A 22,791-nucleotide genomic window follows, 5' to 3' on the forward strand; every position below is an offset into this window, starting at 1 on the left:
GTTCCAAGAGACAACAGATTTTGGCAGCATGCTATTAATCTAGACTTAATTTACCTAATACTTAGTAATGGCTTTTATTTTCTTTCTACAGACTACGCTAACATTAGTTTGTAGCAAACTATAAAGAAATTCATCATAAGAAAATAGTTATCCTAAATAAATAGCTTTATGAAGGGAACAAAGAAGACAAACAATCTGGTTATTCAATATTAAGTAACTGAAGGCAGTACATAAAACATGAAGGTATGTTAATTGATGGATTTAACAATAAAAAAAATCTCTTGCAAATTATATGTTCTCAATGGATTAAGCTATGATGAAGGTGATATTTCAAGCCTTTGAGAATCTCACAAAGAAATGCACAGTCAAATAAATACCACTTTTCAATGATCAGACTAGCAAAGATTAAAACACTGGTTAATATTTATCAGGGTCTGGGAAAACAAATATTCTCAAAAACTGCTAATAGAATATTAAGTGGTACAATCTCATTTGCAGTATATCTATCAGAAATTAAAGTGTACACACCCATTGACCCAGTAATCCATTGCTACAAGTTATCCTATAGACATTCTCACACAATCACAGAATATTTACTGCAGCACTGCTCTAGCAGCAAAAAAAACCCTGAGATTTACCCAAGTGTTTATTAAGGAGGAAACAGTTATATTACATGTAATGCATATATGGAAAAAAATGTCCAAGACATATTGGAAAACAGTGACAAAACAAGGCAGAATACATACCAGCCATTTTGGACAACTTATGGGGAGTACAGGGCTGAGCGAGAGGAGAGTTTTACTTCTTATTTTAAATATTTCTGTACTGTCTGCTTATACATATGAGCATATGTGGCTTTTATATAAAAAGATAAAGCTTTGAAAATACTAAATGTTACTTGGCAATATATTTGGAAAAGGCTGAATGTACATTGTGCAATCTTATCTAGAATTAGAAACAAACAATTTCATTAATTAAAAAGTTTTCTTTTTCACAGTACAACAAAGGGAAGCACATCTACAGTACTACTAAAGAATGGAAGCACGGAAAGGTTAATTTTGAAATTAATGAAATTAAACTAATATAAGACATTCATAAAGAACTTTAAATCCCTGGATTCAGGAATTCTGCAAAATAAAAAAGCTTAGCAGCATCTGACTGTTAAATATTGAAGTACAAAATGAAGAGGAAGTGTCTGAAACCGAGGTATACCTGTCATCCTCTGAGAAGAAAAACTAATCTAAAATCTCTTAGAGACACATAAATCAAGCAATCTCAAGGGTAAACTTCTCTCAATACTCATATTTTATCAAAAAGAGAACTAAACACACTTTACATCCAGGATGAGATAAAAGAAATAACCAAGGTTCTACATTTGATAAGAATCTGTGTCTAAGAAAAATCCTTGCAGGGAGACAGAAGGAACAGCATGAGATGGGGTCAATGCCCAACTCTGTGTTCAAGCTTTATGGTAGAAGCTGCAGAGAGGGAAAGCAACAAATTGATCCCAGTGGGGAAGAACCTCTCCTTGCTTTGGACTTGCTAGAAGGCAATAAAGCTTCAGGCATAAAAACCACCCAGGTGACTATGATAGCCAACCCAACTAGCCCAATTCCAAACCTCAAAGAAGAAAACTAGCGCAAAATGCTTTAAAATTTTTTTAAAGTTTCATTTCTTAAGAAAGCATATTGTTTATATAAATTACAGATCTATAATGATAAAACATAATCTTTAAAAATACTTCTCAGCAAACAGCAAGCTTCCTAAGCTATAGGAATCAAAAATGTTACCATTCCAGACTACGATTCAATTTTTTCTTCCACTCCAACAGTTTTTTACCCCCAGGAAAATGAGGAAAAGTTTTCTTCACTTCTTAAAGATGTGACCAGTCTTCTTAATCTTCTACTTGTATTAGTCTAACACATCTTTTAAAATCTTTAAATGAAAGAAATAACTAGTAGGAACTCACAAAGAGAATACTTCTAGTAGCAAATACTCCAATTTCCATAGCATGGATTAATGCCTTTATTTGGAAAGAGTAATCAACATCAACGACACTCAATCTTCCTTAAGGTCTGGACTAAGAACATTATTAGCCATTTTATTCCAACCGGACTGAAAGAAGACTAGGAGGATATTTTATTTCTCTTTCCAAAATGCCTATAATGTTACTTTTGGATTGCCTTCACTGGCTCCTTCCTATAGTCCAACAGCAACTGAAGTGCCAACGCTCTCATCCCATTCCAGCCAGTACTCTGAACCCCTAGTGTTAGAGAGAGAATTCTGTTGGCTGTTCTATGTTTAACAAATCACTAAGTATACACAGTACTCTGGCACTGTGCTACTAAGATAAATAAGACATGGATGGTATCTACCTTCAAAGAGCTCACAGTCTAGTAAGGAAAACAGACTACTGCAGTATGGCCAGGTCTGGCTCAAAGGACAAGATGATGCTTGAGGTAGACTATTTCAGGAGATTAGGTGACAACCAGGAGAAAATATATTAGCAGTTGGGGAGGCAAGGGGGTAGGAAAGAGTGACAACATATACACAGAACTAAAACTAACACTATGAACATCATATTTGGTTTATTCAGATAATTCTAGGCATTCTGGAATAGCTGCAGTGAGATCATTATATACCATGTTATGAGTTTACATTTTATTGTGCAGGTGATGGGGGACAATGAAGAAGACAACTAGACGAAGGAAAGCAGTGTAGAAAGTTGGCAAGTGAGGTCAGAGTCATGGAGAATACAATAAACAAAATTATAGAGAAAATACATAAAAATTTGTATTATGTTCATACAATGGAATATTACTCAGCAATAAAAAATAATAAACTACTGGTACTCATAACAACATGGAGGAAACTCAGAAACATTATGTTGAATGAAAAAAGCCAGATACAAAAGAGTACATATTATATAACTCTATGTACATAAAGTTCAAGAACAGGTAAAACTAAGCTATCCTGACAGAATTCAGAAAGATGCTTACCTTGGGGGAAAGCCTATTGGGTTGGAAAGAAAGAGCACGAGGAACTTTCTGGGACAATGACAGTGTTCTACATCTTAAATTACATGGCGGTTATACGTGTGAACATATACATAAAAACTCATTCAGCTCTATACTTTAAATTTTGTACATTTTACCATACATAACTTAATAAAAATGTAAATTATACCTTAACCAAAAAAGAAAAGTGATATATAATTGTGCTGGAATAAAATCAGAATAAGTTAAACCAGTGTCACCTCATGAGCAATATCTAACTTGTAAGAAATCAGAACAAACATTCTAATAGACACCATATTCAACTAGCAAACAAAAATCACTAGAAGACTTTAAGTACAAAAATCTAGCTTCTTCTCCCCTTCAGAAAGATATACAGGCAAGTGTTCCTTATAATAAATGCTGTGAAAATAAAGTTTCTAAAGAAAAAGAAATAGCTCACTATTAACCAAAACATAAAAATTTTCTAGACAGCAGTACCTGCCTTATAGGAGGTACCATAAAGATTAATAAGGCGTGAGAAGCACTTAATACAGTAAGTATTCTCCAAACTACCACTACTATTATTACTACATAATACCAATAAAATGGAAACTTTCCTTCAGATTATGCCTAAACCACTGATTGAGAATACACTATTTAACTGCACATTATTTAACTACAGCACTTCTCATCCTAGGCTTTTTTTTTTTTTTTTTAACCATTGAGATCAGCAAGTTCTTGACAGCTGAAACATCTAGTTAGATTTAGAAAGACCCAACTTAACTGCAATGTAATCAAAGTATTCTTTTTTAATCTGTTTATATCCTGAAGCCATGTTCACTTACCAACAGATAGTAAATGCACCTTTTTAACATTTCAAAAACTTATATTATTAAAAAAGCAATCTTTCACATATCAGACCAAAAGTACATGATCACAATTCAATTTTCTGAAGTCAACAGTCTTAGAAAATGAAAATAAATCAGAATGCTAAATTAGAAAAGTCATTCAGTAGAGATACAAAAAATATTAAAACAATCATTTATAACTCTGAACATTATATTAACATAAAGAAGTCATAATTTGGCAAATTTAAACAACTGTAGAAGTGCTTTCTTTGTTAATGGAAATAAGAAAGTAAAACTTACAAAAGCAAAGACTACTCAAGTACTATAACCCACTAAGAAGGGAACACTGAAGCAACCTAGCAAATCTCTTACTGAACTGGTTTCCGAGTGGCTAAACCAAACATCAACTTGATTTCTGAACATGTTTAGTAGTCACTGGAAACTGCATACTTTAGTTTCACAATTTGACAGCTGTATTTTCACTTCCATCAAATCAACTGGACCAAGTGCATCAAAAAGTTGGTTCTTTGTATTTCAAAATTTAATTTAAAAACTCATTGATTTTGGATTTGGAGGCACGCTTTTTAAACATAAATTTTTTGTATTATTCCTACTTTGATATGTAATATTTAACAAAGTTGTCTTCTACTTACCTTGATTTTGTCTTATTAACATCTCGTTGCAAGAACAATCTCATTAGAAATTAAATCAAACCTGAAAGAATACATGTAAAGGCAATCATTTAGTTTTTTTCCTTCGGGTATGAATAAATACATCTATGATACACTATTCTTTTAAATTAAAAACTATAAATTGAATTATTACAGTAATCTTCAGGAAACTATTGCTAAGTACCATTTTTTGAGGAACAATCATCTATTCAAATGAGAAACAAACTTTTTAGTTCTCTTGTTTTCATTAGTATTAATAGTATGGCAATAGCATAATTAAAATTATTACTTGTTAATAAAACACACACTTCTCACTATATCAATGTTTATCTAATATTATTACATACATACCAAAAAATACACCAAAAAGTTGAAGAAAAAAAAAAATGAGATGGCATAAAAGTGTATGCTAATAGCCATAATAATGGCTAACACTGATTAAACACTTACTAAATGCCAGGAAAGATTATTCTAGAGAATGGTGTATATTGATATTCTCCTGCTTCCTCAATTTAGCCTTCAATCTAGTATAAGGTGACCTCCACCCCAACACTCCACTGAAAATTTACTGGTCAAAAATCTACCCACCCCTAATTTTATCACACTTCACAAATGATGAAACTCAATATACCTTACCTGGAACTCTACACATCACCTTTTCCCCATTCCTAAAACCAGGTTGTTACTCTTCTGAATTTTTATTCTCAAAAAATGGCACCACCATATCTACTACTATTCTCACCTAGATTACTGTAACTGTTCTATTTCTAGACTCACTATCCTCTCAAATTCATCCTTCCCAAAACTATGTAAGTAATCATTTTGCAATGGCTACCCTGAAGACATCACATCTATGCCTCAAGGCCTTCAACAGTACTCATCAATGACCTAAGCCTCATCTATTTATCCCCAATCTTCACTCTCCCCTTCACTCCACGTTTCTACTATACTAAACCCCTTCAACTCCCAGAAGAGCCCATATGCTCTCTCAGCTTTCCTGCCTTTTCACATGGTGAACTATACCTACTTTCTCTCTCTCCTTAACCTTGCTAACACCTTTCTACTAGTTTTTTGATATTTAGCTCAGTCACCCTGGCAGATCCTTCTTTAACTTCTTCAACTATGTAAAGCTGTGTTTCTCAATTGTGATAGCAACTAGTGATAGCTCTATATCAATTCTGTTTACCTGTGTGTTTTCTGAGCTACAATGTGGACACACTGAAGAAAAGAATTCATTTATCTCACTTCAGCACTTTCACTGGATAGCACATAATAAAAGCCTAACAATGTAGGCAGAATGAAAGATTACAAATTTTGTATTGTATCCCCAAATGTACACAGGGATACAGAAGATAAAGTAAAATTCAGGCTAATGAGTTTATCCCCATTTTCAAGGACTAGAGAAAAAATTCATATCACTTCTGGATCCCAGTAACATTACTTTATAAAATGACTACATCTAAATAAGATACAACTGACAAAAATTAGCCCAGTGCAAACTTCTATTGAGTAAATGAATTAATTTCACTGATTATCAGTACCAAGATTTGGTACTAAATGTTTGTATCTCTACAGAAAACAAAGTTTGTGGACAATAAATCCTAGACTAATTTAAGTATTAGCATTAAGCAGAAAAACTTTGGAGAGGATAGGGAATATGGTTTTAATACTGATAATGTCAATAATCTAGAAAAGTGTTTCTCAAACTTCAGGGTGCACTGGAATGACCCAGAGGGCTTGTTATGCAGAGATGGCTAGGCCCTACCTTCAGAGTTCCTGATTTGGCAGGTCTAAGACTGAAGCCTGATCATTTGTATTTCTAAGTTCCTAAAGTGATGCTGATGCTGACACTTCTGGGACCACCCACTGAGAACACAGGCCTAGAATTTTTTGCATAATGTCTAGAAGAGATGAGAATATTCTGCCACCCACTGCCACCAGCCTTTACCCACCCAGAACTAGATACTGAGACCTATTACAAACTATAAATCAAAGTGGGAACATCAGAAGTCTACTATGAGTTGCTCAGTATGATAGGTTAAAAAATGGTCCTACAAAAGATATCCACATCCTACTCCCTCGAACCTGTAAATTTTACTTTATATGGCAAAAGAAAAAAAAGTGCCTTTACAGATGTGACTAAGTGAAAGATTTTGAGATGGAGAGATTATCCTGGATCATCTGGATGGGCCCTAAATACAATCACATGTATCCTTATAAAGAAGGGGACATGGAGACCTCTGACTATACACAGCGAAGGTAAAGACAGAGCAGAAAGAGATTTGAAAACACTGGCCTTAAAGACTGAAGCGAAAGCCGGGAATGCCAGCAGCTACCAGAATTGAGACAAGGCGAGGAACAGATTCTCCTATAGAGTCTGGAGAGAGATCATCACTGCTGACACCTTGATTTCTGCCCAGTGATAGACTTCAGACTTCTGGCTTCCAGAACTGTGATAGAATTAAGTTTCCATTATCTTAAGCAACGTAGTTTTTGATAATTTGTAAGAGCAGACTAGGAAACTAATATATTGATGATGATGGCAGGTTTTCTGGGAGATAAATTAGAAGCACTACATAAAAGATGTTATGGACTGAACTGTGTCCCCCCATTAAATTCCCATGTTGAAGCTCTAACTCCCAATGTAACTGTATTTGGAGATAGGGCCTGTAAGGAATTAATTAAGGTTAAATAGGGTCATAAGGGTAGGGCCCTAATCCAATATGACTGGTGTCCTTATAAGAAGAGACAGAGACACCAGGGATGCAGGCTCAGAGGAAAGGCCATGAGAAAACAGCCATCTGCAAGGAGACAGGAATCAGTGGAAACCAAACCTAACTCTCAAATCTTGGACTTCTAGCCTCCAGACCTGTGAGACAATAAATTTCTGTTGTTTAAGCCACCTCGTCTGTGTTTTTTTTATTATAGCAGCTGTAGCCAACTAATACAAAAGGATATACATGTTTGCACAACAAAGTGAACGTACTTAATGCCACTGAGCTATACACTTCAAAATGTTTAAAATGTTAAATTTCATTATATGTACATTTATCACAATAAATAAAACAAAAGCATACACAAATACTACACACAATAACTAACTTTGACTTTAGCTGTTTCATTTTTTTATCTTGTTCTGCTCACAGTTATATTTCAAAGTCTGGGGAGAAAAAAACCCACTTTTAATTGTATCTGTTCCCCAAAGAGACAAACCAGGCCATTTTAAACACTATATTTTTTTTAAAAGGTGGATTTTATAAGGAAGTTTGATAGAAAGTTCCTTTTAAATCCGTACCTTAAAAGTATAATATAATTAGGATATTCTTTAGGTGAATACTGGAAGGGGGATACAGAAAAGAGAGAACACTTAAAGTAACTGATATAACTGGTTTTACCTCAAAAGGTACATTTTAAGAGAAAACTGCAGACTAAAATGTCAAATATATCTTCCCCAAAACCCATAATCCCAGTCTAATCATGAGAAAAACATCAGACAAATTCCAGTAGAGGAAAATCCTACGATATGCCTAACCAATACTCCTCAAAACTGTCAAGGTCATCAAAAACAAAGCCTTAAAGAGCCTAAAGAGAAATGACAACTAAATGTAATGCAGTATCCTAGATGGGATCCTGGAAGAGAAAAAGAACATCAGGTAAAAACTAAGGAAATCTGAATAAACTATGTTCTTTAGTTAATAACAATGTAACAATATTGGTTTATTAACTGTAACAATTGTACCAGACTAAAGTAAGTTGTTAATAATAGAGAAAACAAAGTGTGCATGGGGGAAGAAGGACAGTGTGGGAAGTCTCTGTATTATCCTTTTCAAATTTTCTATAAATCTAAAATTTCTAAAAAGTAATATTGGGACTTCCCTGGTGGTGCAGTGGTTGAGAAACCGCCTGCCAGTGCAGGGGACGCAGGTTCGAGCCCTTGTCTGGGAAGATCCCACATGCTGCAGAGTAACTAAGCCCATGTGCCACAACTACTGAAGCCCACACACCTAGAGCCTGTGCTCCGCAACAAGAGAAGCCACTGCAATGAGAAGTCCATGCACTGCAATGATGAGTAACCCCTGCTCGCTGCAACTAGAGAAAGCCCGTGCACAGCAACAAAGACCCAACACAACCAAAAATAAATAAATAAACAAATAAATTTATTTTAAAAAACAAATAAAAAGTAATGTCTTCATTTTTCAAGTATTTTAAGTATATTGAAAAGGCATGAACATATTTTAGAAAATTAAACACTGACAAATTAGAAAAGGCTTCAGAATTAAACCCTGAAGTAAACACAGCACATCAAAAATACGTATAAGGTAGGCCACAAAACAAGTCTTACCAAATTTAAGACTGAAATCATGCAAACTATCTTCTCTCACCACAATGAAATGAAACTAGAAATCAAAAGCAAAAGGAAAACAGGAAGATCCACAAATACAAGAACTAAACAACTAATTCTTAAACAACCAATGGGTCAAAGAAGAAATCTCAAGGGAATTTAGACGATATTAGGAGACAAATAAATATGAAAACACAACATACCAAAACTAATGGGGGCTTCCCTGGCGGCGCAGTGGTTGAGCATCCGCCTGCCGATGCAGGGGACACGGGTTCGTGCCCCGGTCCGGGAAGATCCCACATGCCGCGGAGCGGCTGGGCCCGTGAGCCATGGCCGCTGAGCCTGCGCGTCCGGGGCCTGTGCTCCGCAACGGGAGAGGCCACAACAGTGAGAGGCCCGTGTACCGCAAAAAAAAAAAAAAAAAAAAACTAATGGGATTCAGTGACAGCAGTACTAAGAGGGAAGTTTATATGCTTACGTTAAGAAAGGAAGATCTTAAATCATCAACTTAACTTTATACTTATATAAGAACAAGCTAAACCAAAAGTTAGCAAATGGAAGGAAATGATAAAGAATAACGCAGAGATAAAATAAAGAACAGAAATAGGGGGGAAAAATCAACAAAACCAAGAGTTTGTTTTTTAAAAGATCAACAAAATTGACAAATTCTTAGCTAGACTAAGAAAATAAGAGAAGATTCAAATAAAATTACAAATGAAAGAGGGGACATTATAACAAATGCTAAAAGGATTATAAAACATTACTATGAACAATTAGCTGCCAACAAATTGGACAACCTAGAAGAAACAGATAAATTCCTAGAAACACATGACCATGATGACTGAATCAGGAAGCACTAAAATATCTGATCGGACCTGAAACTAGGTAAGGAGATTGAAGCAGTAATCAAAACCCTCTCAATGAAATAAAGAAGAACCAGATGACTCCACTGGATAATTCTACCAAACATTTAAAGAAGAATTCTCCTCAAACTCTTCTAAAGAACTGAAGATAAAAGAACATGCACAAACTCATTCTCATTCACTGTAATGAGGTCAGCATTACCCTGATACCAAAGCCAAAGACACAACAAGAGAAGAAAACTACAGACAAATATCCCTGATGAATACCAGCAAATATCCTCAACAAAATACCAGCAAACTGAATTCATTAGCACATCAAAAGAATGATACTCACCATGACCAAACTGGATTTATTCCTGGAATGCAAGGATGGTTCAACAAATAAAAATCAATTGATGCAATACATCATATTAACAGAAGGAAGGATAGAAACCACGTGACCACCTCAATTGATGCAGAAAAAGCATTTGACAAAACCCAATACCATTTTATGATAGGAACATGCAATAAACTAGAAATAGAAGGAAACCACTTCAACATAGTAAAAGCCACATGAGAAAAGCCCACAGTTAATTAACATCATACCCTACAGTGAAAGACTGAAAGTTTTCTCTCTAAGAGCAAAAAGAAAGTAAAGATGCCCACACTTGCTACTTCTACTCAACACAATACTGGAAGTACAAACCAGAGCAATTAGACAGGAAGACAAAATAAAAGGCACACAAATTGGAAAAGTAGAAGTAAAATTACCTGTTTGCTGAAGACATGCTCTTAAACATAGAAAGTCCTAAAGATTCTTTAAAAAATGTTAAAAATTCTTTAAAAAATGTTAAAACTAATAAATGGTTTCAGCAAAACTGCAGGATACAAAACCAATACACAAATATCAGTTGTGCTTCTACATATTAACAATGAACAATATGAAAAACAAAATTATGAAACAATCCCATTTATAATAGTGCTGGGAAATAAACAGTGCTGGGAAAACTGGATCGAAACATGCAAAAGAATGAAGTTGGATCTCTACCTAATACAACATTAAAAAATTAACTCAAAATAGATCAAAGACATAAACATGAGAGCTAAAACTATGAAAAAAAGGCAAAAAGCTTCATGAGATTGAGTTTGGCATATGACACCAAAAGCAGAGACAACAAAAGCAAAAACAGACAAAGTAGACTACCACAAACTTAAAAATCTCCTCTTCTTCAAAGGAATCAATAGAGTGAACAGGTAATCTACAGAATGGGAGAAAATTTTTACAAATCATATATCTGATAAGGGGTTAAATATCCAAAATATGTAAGTAACATTTACAACTCAACAACAAAAAAAACCCCTCAAAACAACCTGATTAAAAAATGGGCAAAAGATCTGAATAGACAAATATCAAAAAAAATATACAAATGTTCAAAGAGTATATGAAGAGATGTTCAAGAAAAATACAAATCAAAACCACAATGAGATATCATTTCACATCTCAATAGAATGGCCACTACCGAAAAGAAAATAATAAGCTTTGGAAAGGATACAGAGAATTGGAACTCTTGTGCAGTGTAGGTGGGAATGTAAAATGGTGTAACAATTACAGAAAATAGTATGGCAGCTCCTCAAAAAATTAAAAAAGAATTAGCATATGATCCAGTAATCTCAGTTCTGGGTATATACCAAAATAATTCAAAGTAGGATCTCAAAGAGATATTTACATACCCATATTCCTTGTAGCATTATTCAAGAGGTGGAAACAAACTGAATGTTCATCAGCAGATAAATGGATAAAGGAAATGCAGTATATACATACAATGGAATATTATGTAGTCTTTAAAAACGAAGAAAATCCTGTTACATGCTACATCATGGATGAACTTGAGGACATTATGCTAAGTGAAATGAGCCAATTACAAAATAACAAATATTGTATGATTCCACTTGTATGAATTATCTAACATAGTCAAGATAACAGAAAAAACAGGTAGAAAGGTAGGTGCCAAGGGTTAAGGATGGGGCAGGGGGGGATAAAATTAGTGTTTAATGGTAGAGTTTCAGTTTCACAGAATAAAAAGTTCTAGAGATCTGGCTGCACAGTACAAATATTCTTAACACTACTGAACTGTACAACTAAAAATGGTTAAGATTGTAAATTTAATGTTGTGTATTTTACAACTTAAAAAAACAAAGAAATATCAAGAAAAAACCACATACAAGGGCCAAGATGGAATAGCAAGGATTGAAGTTGCCCTCCACCTGAAAAGCCTAAGAAACCAAAAAATATATATGAAATGAAAGTTTTCAGGTATTAGGCAGTCACTGATGGTGAACCCTAAAAGAAGAGAAACAAATGCGGTGAGCCTTCCAACATTCCCAACTTACCACCTGAAGAAAATACAGCCCCCCAGGGAAGAGCTACCCAGGTAGAATATGATGGTCTCCCTGAACTGAGGAGACTCAGCTGGAAGTCCAACGAAGCCATGACAGCTAGAGATTGCAGGGCAGAATACTGGAGAGAAGACAACTGCATAGAGCTACCACACCCTTAAGTATTCAGCTGCATAACGATTAGAACAAGCCTGTGTGGAAACTACCCAAGGTGAAGGAAAGAGCCACTCAAAAGGATGAGAGGGATTATTGCCCTAGTCTCACACAAAGTCAGAAATAATGCCTGTTCCCTTTAGAAAGAGTATAAAACCTCTTATGTCAGGCAGCACTAACTATAGCAACCCTAGATTAAATGCTTTTGAAAGACAGACCCAAAAGGGGAATGTAGCTGAAGAGGGAAGAATTACAAAGTGGCAAGAGGAAACTTTCGGGGGTGATAAATATATTCATTAACCTGTTTTGTGGTGATGACTTCCTGAGTGTATATATATGTATCTCAAAACTTATCATACTGTACACTTTAAATATGTGTATTTCACTGCATGTCAATTATATCCCAATAAATCTGTTTTTAAAACTTCAATTACAACAAAACAAACAACCCAATTATAAAATGGGCAGAAGATTTGAAGCAGCACTTCACCAAAGATACATGAATGACAAGTAAGTACATGAAAACATGCTCAGTATCATCTGTCAATAGGGAAATGCAAATTAAATCCACAACAAGTTATCACTACACAACTACAAGAATGGCTAAAGTTAGTAAGGCTGACCATACCAAGTGAACATGTGAAGGAACTGAAACTCTAACTCACACATACAGGAAGATAAAATGGTACAATCACTTTGTAAAAACAGTTTCAACGTGTCTTTTTTTTTTTTTTTTTAGTATTGTTTTTTAAATCTTTATTGAATTTGTTACAATATTGCTTCTGTTTTATGTTTTGGTTTTTTGGCTACGAGGCATGTGGGATCTTAGCTCCCTGACCAGGGATCGAACCCACACCCCCTGCATTGGAGGAGAAGTCTTAACCACTGGACCGCCAAGGAAGGCCCAGTTTCACCATTTCTTAAAATGTCAAACATACACCTACTCCTAGGTATTTACCCAAAGAAATGAAAGTATATGTTCACACAAAGGCTTACATACAAATAATCACCTTCATTTGTAATAGCCAAAAGCTGAGGGAAAAAATGTCCAGCAACACACTAATCCTTAAATCATATCTGTAAAATGGAATAAGTAGAATTTAACTAATGACACATGCAACACAGATGAATCTGAAAATAATCATGCTGAGTGAAAAAAAATGCACACAAAAAGATTTCACACTGCATAGCTTCATCTGCATAAAATTCTAGAAAACTCAAACTACTCCATAAATGACAGAAAGCAGATCGGTCACTGTCTGGGCATTAGGGGAGGAGCAATAAATAGGAAAGGATTACAAAGGGGCACAAGGAAACCTTTGAGGATAAAGGATATGTTTATTATCCTGTAGTGATGATTTCATGGGTGTATATAGATATCAAATCCGTTCAAACTGCACACTTTAAATGTGTGATTTATTATATGTCAAAGGTACTTCAATAAATCTATTTAAAATATCAGAATATGCAAAGAATAATAAGCAGGGAAAAAATAAAGTCAAATCTCAAATTAAGAATGATAATAATAAACACAAAAAAAACCATTGTCATTTATAACTAAAAGAGTAAAGATACAAATTAATCATCTATTAACACCTACAACTCGTAAGACAACTGGCACTACAATTACCCTATATTTGGTAACTCAGTACATGAACAATGCTTCCAAAATCTCATCAGACACATCCCATGAAACAAGTAAAACAAGTCATCTGGACTACTGGACAGATCAATGTATTTAATTTACACTTGCCACAACTTCTATACTTAAACTCAATTCCTACTGAAATATAATGGGGCTTGACCTAGAATAACATCAAAAATTAATTCTACAACATGAGTCAAAAAGTCTGTCTGCAAAAATAACCCCAATTCTGTACCATCCCATTACTCATGCAATTGGCAATAAGGCTTTGCAGTTTCTCCTCCCAAGAGGTAGAATCTTTCCCCAGTCCTTTTAATTCTGGGCTTGACCTTATAAGGAAGATCAATAGAATGTAACAAATGTCACAGTTGGCCAGTTCTGAGCTAGACTTCAAGAGACTGTGTATGCCTCTGCTCTCCTGGAATCCTGCCACTACCATGAGAACAAGCCCGCTCTAATCTGCTGGAGGACAAGAGGATAGCCCAGATGTCCCACCCCAGGCCATCCTAGAGAAGCCAGCCAAGAGCAGCAGAACCATCCTCCTGAGCTGCTTCTGAATGCAGACTTAAACGAGCCCTGCCAAGACTAGAAATACTGCCTGACTCACAGACTTGTTCTAATAATACATGTTTGTTTTAAACCGAGTTTTAGAGTAATTTATTACACAGCAATAGCTAACTGATATAGCAACTCTATCTTAAAGATACCATATTATTCTTATCCCTAGAAAGAGGTATTTTAGATTAACGATTGATCTAGGTCTCTTAACTTTTGAAGGCAAGGGAAAAGGAGACATAAAAATCTCTTTTATTATTTTACTAACAGTGACTCTAGAAAACATGCCACAGTTTGTCAATCTCAGAGATATATAAACTGAGCAAAATCATTTTAACAACTAATGTTATCAGTCAACTACAATCTTTCATGAAATTTTGTTGCTAGATAGTTTTACTGGATTCAAGAATACAATGAAATCTTTCATGATATGCCACAAATCTATATAAACTGTTGCAGAGCAATCTGCAACCTTGCCTAACATTCTTTTTCCTATTTACGCTAATGGTATTTTCCTTTAAGGAAACACTCTTACTCAACTATTAAAGTTGCACCAATCTTAGGCCCACCCCTGGATCAAAGGATGAGCAAGTGATACCCAGGCTGATCAGAGTACCTTGCTCTCCTAGCCATCATAATTTTATTATGGATGGGAATGTAGTCCAGAATGGGAAATCTGGAATCCTTCTCATGATGTTTGCAAGGACTACTGGGAAAGGTATACTCTCCAGTGGAAATAACAGCTATGACAATGATGTAGATCATAGCAGACAGTGGCCATCTTTGCCACCTCATGGAGATTAACATATTCAGGAATAAAGTCACCACAGAAAAAAATCAAAGCCAAGAGACAGAGACATTATCCTCATGCTATCATTTGCACTCATTGATTCAAACATGTCAATTCAAATAACTGCAATAATAGCAGAAGAGGTAATATTTATCAACCCACCCACTGAGACCTACTAGAAAAACTGAGCAAGATATTAAAAACCGTCAATTTGATGGCATCAAAAAGTTAACACAACAGAGAAGAATGACCAGGCCAAGATCCAAGACAAGATGGAGACCTACAGATAGAAACCCAGCACCTGAGGATGCTTTTACCTTTGGGTTATTTGCCAATCCACCTGATTCAGCTGAGAAACTGATCATTATTTCTGACACTGTTGTAGAGCTAGGGGGATCAAATGGAGATTGCAAGGTTCAGAACTGTTGAGTACTATACTAAATGTTACCCAGTATTTGAGTTGAGAACCTAAAGGATTAAACTGTAGTGAACCAGAAGTAAAAAAAAAAGTTCTTACATGCACTGCAGCCCCACCTGAACACATCTAGGTGGCCAAATAAAAATCTCAATCCTTCAAATTTAATTAAGGTAAACCCAGACTGCTGGAGACCTCAGGTGTGGCACGAACAAACAAAAATTATCTCTGGAGAAAGATAACATCACCAAAGGGCTCAGAACTGAGGCATGGAAAAGCAGTTGTAAATTTAAATGGAGAAAGCATGGCAGTGAGAGAACCAAAAAAGGAATATAACAAAAATTCTCAGGGTAAACTTTGCCCAAATCACTGGATGACTGATAAACTATGTATGCATAGAGGAAAACTGAAGGAGTTGAGGGGGAAAAGTTGACAGAGGCCAGAGAGAAAGCTACACTTGAAAAACAGAGCTTTACTGTGAGTTTGATGCTTTTTCAACAGGGTACATTCAACTGTGTACAGTTTAGGCAGCAGGAAGCTGAAGCCCTACAAGGTTGAAGTGTCAGAGGACAGAATCCCAGCCCAGCAGAACAGCTGGGAATTAGTGGAATCTCTAGAAACATGTAAACCACAATCAAGCTTCAAAATCTGACTATAAACTTCACACAAGAATTCTCAGAAGAACATTAAAAGAGTCCAGTCACTAAAATTTATCATAATGTCCAGTTTTCAAGCAAAAACTTCATGATATGCAAAGAAACAGGAAACAGTGATCCATACTCAGGAAAAAAGGGGTGTCAGTAGATATAATTCTGAGTACCCTGAATATAGGAGTTAGCATATAAAGAATTCCAAGCAACTATGTTAAAGTATGTTATGAGAATTAAAAGAAAATACATTCAAAGAGTTGACAGAAACTATAACAAAGAAAAAGCTGATAAATAAAATAAATGACATAAAAATTCACCCAAAGGAGGTGATTAGAGATGGCAGAAGAACGAACTCATGAGCTTGAAGATAGGGCAATAAAACTGTCCAATCCAAAAAAAAGAAAGTAAAACGACTGAAGAAAAATTAAGAGTCTCAGAGACCAGTAGGACAATATCAGGCAGTCCAAAATAGATGACACCCAACTCAACACATATGTACAACAAGATGTAACGGAATGAGAGAAGAGTAAAGAAGGTGCAAAATAATTTTTGCTGAAGAAATAATGGAAAAAAAATCTCAAATGTGTTAGGAAACATTAACTTATAGATACAAAAATCTCAACAAACCCAAACAGGATAAACACAAAGAATCATTTCTACATACACATCATAGTCAAGCTACTAAAGGCCAACGAGAAAACCTTGAGTACAGCCAGAGAAAAGTGACTGGTTATATATGGGAAATGACAATACAAGTAATGGTTGACTTATCACCAGAACAAAGTGTATACTGGAACATCTTCTATATCCAGTGATACTATTCTTCAAAAATGAAAAAAAGATATTTTCAAATAAACAAAAAGATACTTGTGGCTAGCAGACAAAACCAACAGTTAAAAAAAAAAGACGGGGGGCTTCCCTGGTGGCGCAGTGGTTGAGAGTCTGCCTGCCGATGCAGGAGACACGGGTTCGTGCCCTGGTCCGGGAGGATCCCACATGCCGCCGAGCGGCTGGGCCCGTGAGCCATGGCCGCTGGGCCTGTGCGTCCGGAGCCTGTGCTCCGCAACGGGAGAGGCCACAGCAGTGAGAGGTCCGCGCACCGCAAAAAAAAAAAAAAAAAAAAAAAAGACGGGGGAAGGGGAGAAGTAATAAAAATAGTTAATCCAAAAGACGGCAAGAAAAGTGAGGAAAAGAATACAACAGTCCTAATAAATAGAAAGCACATAATAAGATCACTCACTTAAGTCCCAATAACCAGTAAAATTATGAAATCTAAATAAATTTTATGTTATAATTAAAAGACTAAGAGTGTTAGATGGGACTGAAAGTAAAACAACAATGATACGGTGTATACATGAAATACTTCTAAAACATAAAGGCACAGAAAAATTTAAAATAAATGGTTGGGGGGAGAAAATGAACAATAAACAATAAGAAGGCTTGTGTTATTATCAATAAACGTAGATTTCAAAGCAAAAAAGCATTACCAAAGATAAAAAGAATCAATAATGATAAGTGGTTCAACTCATCAGAAACATGAAACCATTCTAAATTTGTGTGCCGCTAGTAATATGGATTCCAATATGTAAACCAAAAATCGCCAGCAACACAAGAAAGACAAATCCATAATGGCAGCAGCAGATTTTAACATACCTCCCTAATTGAACAAGCATGCAGAAGTTAAGCTGGTGAGGATGCAGAAGTTTTGAACAACATGATTAACAAAACTGACTTAACACAGCGGTCCGCAACCTTTTTGGCACCAGGGACCAGTTTCATGGAAGACAATTTTTCCATGGACCGGGGGGCAGGGGTGGCGGTGGGTGGGGGGAGGAAGGGTTCAGGTGGTAATGTGAGCCATGGGGAGCCGCAGATGAAGCTTCCCTCACTCGCTGGCCACTCACCTCCTGCTGGTCAGCCTGGTTCCTAACAGGCTGTGGACCAGTACTGGTCCACAGCCTGGGGATTGGGGACCCCTGACTTAACAGACACATGTAAATACTGCACCCCAAAACTGCAGAATACATATTCTTTTTCAAATACACAAAATATTTACAAAACCTGCTCAATAAACATAATAAAAGGTATTCAATCACATTTGCAATCAGGGAAATGGAAAATAAAACCACTATGAGACAGCACTACACACCCTCTAGTATGGCTAAAATTAAAAATTAACAATATAAAGTGTTGGAGAAGATGAAGTGCAAAAGGAACTCTGTTGATGACTATAAATTGCTACAAACACTTTGGGAAACAAATGTTGAATGTCTTCTGAAATTAAACATAAATACACTCTAAAACCAAGCTATTAAACTCTTAGGTATTTACTAAATATACATATGTGCATGTGTGTACTATGAGACACGTACAAGTTAATGCATAGCATTATTTACAGAAGCCTAAAAATGGAAATAACTCAAATTTCCATCAAAAATAGAATGAATAAACCATGGACTATTCACATACTGTACAGCAATGGAAGTGAATGAATTACAGTTATATGCAACAATAGAACTAAAGCTCATAAACAAAACTGGAAAAGCCAGGATCCATTTACATAAATTTCATTAACAGAAAACATTTCAAAAATGTGTTTTTTAATAGTAAAAATATAAAGCCAAAAAGTTAGTACCAGAAAACGTAGGATGGTAATACCCTAACAGAGAAGAAGAGGTTTGGGAAGAAGCAGAGTGGAGGATCTGGCAATGTTTTCATTTTTGACAGTGGGTGACTAAGCAGGTATGTACTTTTGAATACTTAAGTTGGACATTTTTTCCATGCATTATTCTGAGCATTTTTTCCACAGTAAAAATGTTTCAAAACTAAAAGCACAGACATTTAAGGCTTTGAATTTTTCCGTAAATAAGGCACTAGCATTATCCTATAGTATTTTGTTTTTATTTTAATCAAAGTTATACAAATACATATTTTAAAAATCAAATAAAGCATGTTATGAAAAACAGCAGTAAGTCCCCCCCCACCAATTTCTAAACAATACAGTTATATCTTGATTTTTCATTTTGCATCTGATTATTTCCAGTGTAAGAAAATGACTTACCCTCTTATATCCCTCTGTAACCTCCCCAAATTATTCCATAGCCCTACAGGAAGATGGCTAATTGATTTTTTGACAAAAGTACAAAAGCAATTCAATAGAGAAAAAAAGTATTTTCAACAAATTGTACAAGAGCAACTGGATATATGTGGAGAGAAAAAACAAAACACTGACTTAAATCTGACATTCTATACCAATGTTAATTCAAAGTGGATTATAGGTATACATGAAAAATGTAATATTATTAATCTGGTAGAAGATAGAAAAAAATCATCAGGCTCTAAAGACAGAAAAGTATTCTTAGAAATAACAAATGCATGATCCTTAGAAGAAGAAATCTGATAAACTGGACTTGATCAAAATGAAAATTTTCTACTCTGTGAGAGATCCTGTGAAGAGGATTAAAAAGCAAGTGACAAATTTGGAGAAAATGTGTGCAAACTACATACCTGACAAAAGACTCATATCTAAAACATGAAATAACTTTGGGGACTTCCCTGGTGGTCCAGTGGTTAAGAACCCGCCTTTCCAATGAAGGGGACATGGGTTTGACCCGTGGTTGGGGAACTAAGATCCCACATGCCGCAGGGCAACTAAGCCCGTGCGTTGCAACTACTGAGCATGTGGGCCACAACTAGAGAGGCTGAGTGCCACAACTACTAAGTCTATGTACCACAAATGGAGAGAAGCCCACACACTGCAACAAGGAGCCCGCATGCTGCAGCAGAGGATCCCACATGCTGCAACAAAGATCCCGCATACCGCAACTAAGACCTGATGCAGCTAAAAATAAATATTTTTTAAAATGACTAGTGTGTTAAAATAAAATTATATATATATAATAATTTGGAAAACTCAATGGTAAGACACCAGCAAAAATACCAAAATAAGGAGATTCAAAAATCATCTCCATAAAACCAACAAGAACACTGACAAAAACAGAGTCAACGTTTTCCAAACTCTAGAAATTAACCAAAGACTTGCAGCAATCTGGAGAGAGTTTATTCAAGAAAGATGGCTGAATCTTGATAAGACCAGCAAACTCTGTGGCATTTATTTTGCCCTATTCCCATCCTCCCACCCTAGTGCCACAGTAGACTTGAAAGCCAACAGTCCACAGGCCTGGTGAAAACCAGCAGCCTGGAAGTTAACTGAGGGGGGCAGAAGAGGGTGACAGCTCCTTCACTACTGCATTCTCAGAGGGCTGTCATTATTTGACATGTCTGGTGGTTTCCTGGAAGACACCACTCCCAAAGCTATCTTAAATTTGACCTAAGAGGGCACTCAGTGCAAAAAAAAGCCTTTCCCCAAGGGCATTTGTCAAAAACGACTGGAAAAAATTGTATCATGTTACAGCTGACTGAGGCAGTGGATAACAGATAAGACCAACAACAGACTAACCAAAAAGCTTAAAAAAAACTGGGGGCTTCCCTGGTGGCGCAGTGGTTGAGAGTCCGCCTGCCAATGCAGTGGACACGGGTTTGTGCCCCGGGCCGGGAGGATCCCACGTGCCACAGAGCGGCTGGGCCTGTGAGCCACGGCCGCTGAGCCTGTGCGTCCAGAGCCTGTGCTCCGCAACGGGAGAGGCCATGACAGTGAGAGGCCCGCATACCACAAAAAAAAAAAAAAAAGAAAAAGAAAAAAAAAAGAAAAATTGGGGCTTAGAAAAGCTCCAATATATTCCTGAGAATCTAGATGGTCAAATGTGTGCCCAGAGCTGCACACATGCTCTAGGTTGTACACATACTCAGGAAAGGCCTGAGAAGGCCCTAAGTGCTCACCTCCGGCTAACCTGGAAGTTCTGCACAAACAGGAAATGAAGGGTAAGGCAAAGTTACAAATTTACTGGCTGAGTGCTGAAGGTGTTCCCCAACACACACACACACAGAGCCTCTCAACAAATACTGGGAGACTTACTGGTCCCAGGCATTTAAGGAAATCACTGTCCAATTATTGGCTGACCACTAAGCTAACTGAGTAGAGAGACTTCAGTGGCCATACATAGCAAAGAATACATATTTTACAGAATTAGTTCTGAAAAATCACTAAACAAACTAACAACAACAAACAGTAACAACAACAAATGCTGGGGAGGGGAGAATATCTAATCATCAGAGCTGCCACATTATTTAAAATGCAGTTTTCAACAAAAAAATGACAAAACAATAAAAAAAAAGTATGGCTCATACACATTAAAAAAAAAAAGGCAGTCAAAAGAAACTGTCTCTGAAGAAACTCAGACATTGGACTTAGTGAACAAAGTTATAAATCAGCTTTAATATGTTCTAAGACCTAAAGGAAATCCATGTCAAAAGAACTAAAGGAAAGTATGGATGTCTCACAAGCAGAAAATATCAACACAAGAAGATTTTTGAGGTGACAGAAAAACTCTGCATCTTTATAGGAATGTAGGCTATAAATGTGTATACATTTGTTAAAAATATACAGATAGAGTTTGTGCATGTAAATGTGTGTAAATTTAACTTTAAAAAGTCAAATTCAGGTCTGTAGAAAATAAAATGTGTATAGTTCTTGAAATTGGTTTAAAAAAAGATAGAGAAATCATGAAGGACAAAACTGAAATTCTGAAGCTGAAAAGTACAAGAATGAAAATGAAAAATTCACTACAAGGTTTTAGTAGCAGATGTGAGCAGACAGAAGAAAGAATCAGTGAATCTGAAGATACACCAATTGAGATTATCCACTCTGAGGAGCAGAAAGAAAAGGAAAAAACCAAACAGTGTGCCTAATATTCCTGAAGGACATCATTAAGAACACCAATACAGAATGGGAGTCCCAAAAGAGAGGAGAAAGAGGGGAAGAAGTAATATCTGAATAAATAATCGCTGAAATTACTCCATATTTAATGAAAAACATTAATCTAAACACCCCAAAAGCTCAAGGAATCACAAGTAGGACAAACTCAAAAAGATTCACACCTAGATACTTCATAATCAATCTCTCAAAAAACAAGGAGAGAATCCTGAAAGAAGCCAAGAGATAAGCAACTTGTCATATAGAAATCCTCAATAAAATTAACAGCTAATTTCATGTCAGAAACCATGAAAGCTAGAAGACAATGGGAAGACATATTCAAAGTACTGAAAAAAATAAGACTGTCAACCAATAATTCTGTAACTACTTTCCCAAAATGAAAGAGAAATTAAGACATTGAACAGATAAAAAATGAGAGAACTGGCTGCTAGCAGACCTGCTGTACAAGAAATATTAAAGGGTGTCCTTCAGGCTGAAATCAAAGGACAGTAGTCAGTAACTTGAGTATGCCTGAAGAATTAAAGGGCGTGTAAAGGTAACCTGATAAGTAAACATAAAAGACACTGTAGGGCTTCCTTGGTGGCACAGTGGTTGAGAGTCCGCCTGCCGATGCAGGGGACACGGGTTCGTGCCCCGGTCCGGGAAGATCTCACG

At 36.0% G+C, this 22,791-nt stretch overlaps 1 protein-coding gene across 1 annotated transcript in view; it reads right to left on the bottom strand.

Annotated features, from left to right (window-relative positions):
• ZNF644 (zinc finger protein 644) overlaps positions 1-6,965 on the bottom strand; it is an 80,460-nt gene extending 73,495 nt beyond the window's left edge. The window contains exons 1-2 of the mRNA XM_065886426.1: positions 6,812-6,965; positions 4,498-4,558 (exon numbers count right to left, since the gene is read on the bottom strand). Coding sequence (XP_065742498.1) covers positions 4,498-4,541 — 44 coding nt within the window. The 5' untranslated portion in view covers positions 4,542-4,558; positions 6,812-6,965. The remainder of the gene's footprint in view (positions 1-4,497; positions 4,559-6,811) is intronic.
• Between the last annotated feature and the right edge of the window lie 15,826 nt (positions 6,966-22,791).

This window comes from Phocoena phocoena, chromosome 1, assembly GCF_963924675.1.
Source record: "Phocoena phocoena chromosome 1, mPhoPho1.1, whole genome shotgun sequence".
Lineage (NCBI taxonomy): Eukaryota > Metazoa > Chordata > Mammalia > Artiodactyla > Phocoenidae > Phocoena > Phocoena phocoena.